The sequence below is a fragment of the Monopterus albus genome, unplaced genomic scaffold, assembly GCF_001952655.1.
Source record: "Monopterus albus unplaced genomic scaffold, M_albus_1.0 scaffold175.1, whole genome shotgun sequence".
In the NCBI taxonomy this organism is placed as follows: domain Eukaryota; kingdom Metazoa; phylum Chordata; class Actinopteri; order Synbranchiformes; family Synbranchidae; genus Monopterus; species Monopterus albus.
This window is the reverse complement of record NW_018128055.1, coordinates 244,359-248,891: the sequence shown is the minus strand read 5'-3', so window position 1 is coordinate 248,891 and position 4,533 is coordinate 244,359. Positions and strand designations below refer to the sequence as shown.

General features: G+C 40.2%; 1 protein-coding gene across 1 annotated transcript in view; it reads left to right on the top strand.

The window, feature by feature from the left end:
* Positions 1–4,131, top strand: part of mfsd13a (major facilitator superfamily domain containing 13A) — an 8,472-nt gene extending 4,341 nt beyond the window's left edge. The window contains exons 6-9 of the mRNA XM_020616585.1: positions 62–158; positions 664–835; positions 1,932–2,125; positions 2,964–4,131. Of these exons, the coding sequence (XP_020472241.1) occupies positions 62–158; positions 664–835; positions 1,932–2,125; positions 2,964–3,214 (714 nt within the window). The 3' untranslated portion in view covers positions 3,215–4,131. The remainder of the gene's footprint in view (positions 1–61; positions 159–663; positions 836–1,931; positions 2,126–2,963) is intronic.
* The last annotated feature ends 402 nt before the right edge of the window (positions 4,132–4,533 follow it).

Here is a 4,533-nt window from a genome sequence, read left to right as displayed (position 1 = left end):
GAAGTCTGGTGTACGTCATCTACACAGTTGTGTTCTGTTACTGTCTGTGCTCCTCATACAGGTATTTCACTGCCATTTCAACAACAACTTCTTCCCTCTATTCCTGGAACATCTCCTGTCTGACAATATCTCTGCCTCTACAGGTTCAGTCTTACTTGGTAAGAACCCCTTAACTTAGAGGAATTAACTCATAGGCTCAAGTCTTAATAGTTTAGGACTGCTAGAGCTAGGCATGGGCTAATTATACCAAAAAATACATATTCACTGCATTATGAAACTAACTGCAAGAAGAGGTCTTAATTTTTAATACTGGGTTTGACAGTGCTGTATGGGAAACAGACTAAAGCTGTTCTACTGGCACGCAAGCTTTATTTATGACAAGCAGACCTCAGTTGCCAGTGAGCTGACGAATATGTGGAGGCACATCTTCCCCAAAAATAATCATCCTGGATTTAACGATCAAGAAGCTGTCAGAAATCCCATGACGTTCTGAACTAAGTGTGAGGAGATGGAAATGTGACTAAAACAGAAGAGATTTGTATTTTTATATATAAGTTGCATGTTATTTTTGGCCATTCACTTCCTTTTTTTTTTTTTTTATTAATTATTATTTCTGCTGATGCGTAGTCTTTTTAAGGCAGCTCTGCTTCTGCTCTCACGCAGGGATCTCTTACATTGCCCCCCACCTGAACAACTTGTATTTCCTGACACTGTGCCAGCGTTATGGAGTTTACCAGGTTATCCGCTGGCTATTTATGCTCAAACTGGGACTTAGTGTGGCTATGCTGCTGGCAGGGGCTGACCACATTTATCTGCTGTGCATCTTCATTGCTAGGTATGGCCACGCTTACACGTCAGCACACGCATCAGGGATCTGATGTGTGACAGCTTTTTTTATTTTTTATTTGCTTGTTTTATTTGTGTATTCAATGCTGAAAGTGGTTAATCTTAAAGAAAAAATAAACACAGTAGCATATACAGCGGGTTCAAAGAATGCAAGAACTTAAAGGGACTGAGTACTTTGCTTGCTACTGTATCAAGGACAAGTAGAACCACTTTGTGCACAGCATTCACAAGAACACGCCACAGGCTGTTGCCAAGTTAACTCAGCATTTGTTATGTTGTGTCCACATGTAGTGTTAAGTTTTCTTTGCTGTAACTTCGCTCCAATTAGGGTGGCCTTTGCCATTGATAATGAGCACGGAGGCTTAGTTTATATAGCTCCAAATTAGCCACAAAGGGCGTTAAAGTTTGTACAAGGTAGAGTACCCTCTCACCATAGAGCCTTGAATCAGATAAGGAAAAATAAACCTTTAAAAAAAAAAAGAAAAGTATTTCTGGGTGTACTAACCCTTTAATGGGGGTAAAGGAGAAAAGAAGAGCAACTGAGGAGGGAGCTCTCTTTCAAGGTAGATAGGAAAAATAGCAAAACATTGTTCAGTAAATAAAAGGCAAACTTATGAAGATTATGGATCAGGTAAGACATGAAGTAGCTTAGCTTCCAGGTGCTCCAGTTCTGATGAGTCTGACTCACAGTATTGAGGGTACGGCCCACAATCTGCTTTTTTTTTTAAAGTTAACAGGGTTTAAATTCCTTTTCAAGCACTAAAGCCCAGTCCTGATGGTTGTGTGGTTAGTCACCATCTGTGGTAGAAGTAATCTGTGTGTAAATGCTTTTGGTTGTTTCAAGCCTTCAGGCTGAGCTGGTACAAATCACACTGACTGCAGGTGACACCATAGTGTGGTTTTGCACACACAGGCTCACCTAATTCCACTCTGTTAGGTCAAACTCTAACTGTTCCCCTCCTTAGAGGCTGCTTTGAACATATGAAGACATGATGAATATAAACTACATTGCAGCTGATGTTTCCCGTTAAAAGACTCCAGACTGTTGGGTCTCTAGAGTGTAACCTGACGTGTCTTCCTCCTAGTAACCGGGTGTTTACAGAAGGGACGTGCAAGCTGCTGAAACTGGTTATTTCGGATCTGGTGGACGAGGACTTTGTGGTCAACCGACGTCAGCAGGCCACCTCTGCTCTCCTCTTCGGGATGGTTGCCTTGTTGACCAAACCTGGCCAGACTTTGGCGCCACTCATTGGCACCTGGCTGTTGTGCGTCTACACAGGTACAGACAGAAACACTGCCACAAGTTGCTGCATTTGTCTTTGTGTCTTTCTGGCAAAGTATCTAGTAGTATCTTTTGTCTGTTTCTCAGGTGGCTCAGCAAATTATTGGAATTCCATCTTTATCTATGATCAGTGTGTTCACAACTGAATGATGAGGTTTTGTATAATTGAAATCTTAAAGTGAAACTGTTGCAAAGATCATATAGGTCTGACTTGCACAAATGGACGAGCGAGACAGATCTGCACAGACAAATAATATGGATTTATTTAACAGAGGTGTAACCACATGTTCTTATCTCATCTTGTGACCAGTTTAGGTTGTAAACAACAGCCTACACTCTCAAATGAATGGTGGTCTTTTTCCTTTAAGGTTGATTTTTGATCTCATAAAAGTGTTTTTTATGGTGTAAGGAGAGTTGCTCTTTATTTCAGGTGCTGTAAAACACCGGGAAAGCCTGTAAGGAATTCTTTTGGTCTGTTTTTAAGCTACAGTGCACATTAATCAACATCACTATAAAAATGTTCATGTTAGAGAAAATTGTTACATAGATGAGCGTGCATCTAATTTGTGCATACGCTGAAGAGGACAGGACCTAGAATAGACTGCAGACTTAGGTATGTTTGATGTGTTGAGTTATTAGGGTTCTTTAGTAGTGAGTGGGGTTTATGTCATATTCTTTACATTTTTTGCAGGACTGCCTCATAACAAAAGATTAAAATCTAGTAAGGTTTCCGTTCGGGAACCATCCATCCTGAGAAAGGAGTTTAATGTGTGAAATCCATATATTGAAGTTCATGGACCTACTTTTTTACCCATGCTGGTTTTATGCTCCTCAGGTTATGATATTTTTGAGAGGGAACCTGTGAAGGACTCTGTGGTTTCTGTGCCTCACGTTGCCGCTGGCTCAGGGACTCAGCCTCTACGCCTTGGCTGCTTCCACATGTTGGTGTTTGTGCCTATCACCTGCGCCCTGCTCCAGCTGGCCACATGGTCTCGCTTCACGCTCCACGGCCGCAAGCTGCAAGGGATCAAGACCCTAAGGCAAGGGGCCCAGCATGGCCACCTTATTGATGTCAAGGCCATATGAACTGAACAAAGCTGGGTGAATCTGCAGGCAGAAACTTTTAAATAATCAGTTTTACAGTCTCTTTTTATTAATAGTTTGGAAGGTGATGAAGCAGTGGGCTGTTCTGATTTGGTCAATAACTCAACCTGATGTGCAAGAGTATAACCACTCCACAACATGAGATTTTGTGGACAGTGAACAGTGCACGATGGACTGATTGATCCCACTGGGAAGAACATGAATGGTTAAAAAAATTTTACATAAAAGAAAAAAAAAGAAACTTGCCTTATTTTTTAATATTAAATTATTGACCTATATTTGTATCTGAACAGATGACCAAATAACATTAATGGACCAAGAGGATAAGTTCTGATGGTGCAGGCCAAAGATGTGGTGCTCTCCTTAAAGCATTATGTAAAGCATAACTGTAGCCTGGAGTGCAGTCTGAATGCCCTTGTTGCTCAGTGATTATCTAACATCTGGAAGACCAGGGGTTTACTACAGAACTACAGCTGTGAGTTCTAATCTTATTCACAAGAAAATGAAATAAATGTGTTCCATCAGTGTTATTGATGGAGCAGGATGGAGCTTGCACCTCAGAGCTGGTAATCATTCACTATTTCTTTATATGCACACAGTTTGGTGTTGAGAAGTAAGTGATTATATGTTCAGTATTGATGATGTTTTTGCACAAAACTGCCATTTGTCTGCTTTACTTCTAACACTGTAATTGTAGCACACTGTGTATATTGTAATATTCCATTTTAGAATATGTACTTTGTGGTATCCATATTATGTTAACTTTTGTCATTTTTCAGAATACACAGAGGATGTGTGGTATTACTGCAAATAAACTTTTTACTTGGGGTAAAAGTGAAACTCTGCTGTGATATGCCATATTTATAAGGTCTTTATTAAACCACAAAGCTGAAATGTGAAATGTTTTGACCATCTGACTGTTCAGTACATTTCTGATGCTCGTGAGTCGTGAGGTGTAGGAAGTGGAAACAAAGGTTCACTCAGGAAGTGTTGAAACCTACAGGTGTAATTCACAACCATTGTGGGAGAGACCAAATGTGTATTTTAGTTATTTTTTTTAAATAGCCTTCTTAGCTCTGAGAAAATGTGCAGCAGACCAAAATATTTATGTTAAGAGCCATCTAACTGCCACGTGGTTTTTTGACTGAATGAATCATCAGCAAAGTGACTTGGACAAATAGGTTTAGAAACATACGTCATGGCAAAAATTTGGGATTTTTGTTGACTTCAAAATTTCACGTTGCCCATTTCAGAGACTGCAGGCCTGTTTTTGAGATTTCCAGTTCGGCAGCGTAAATAGT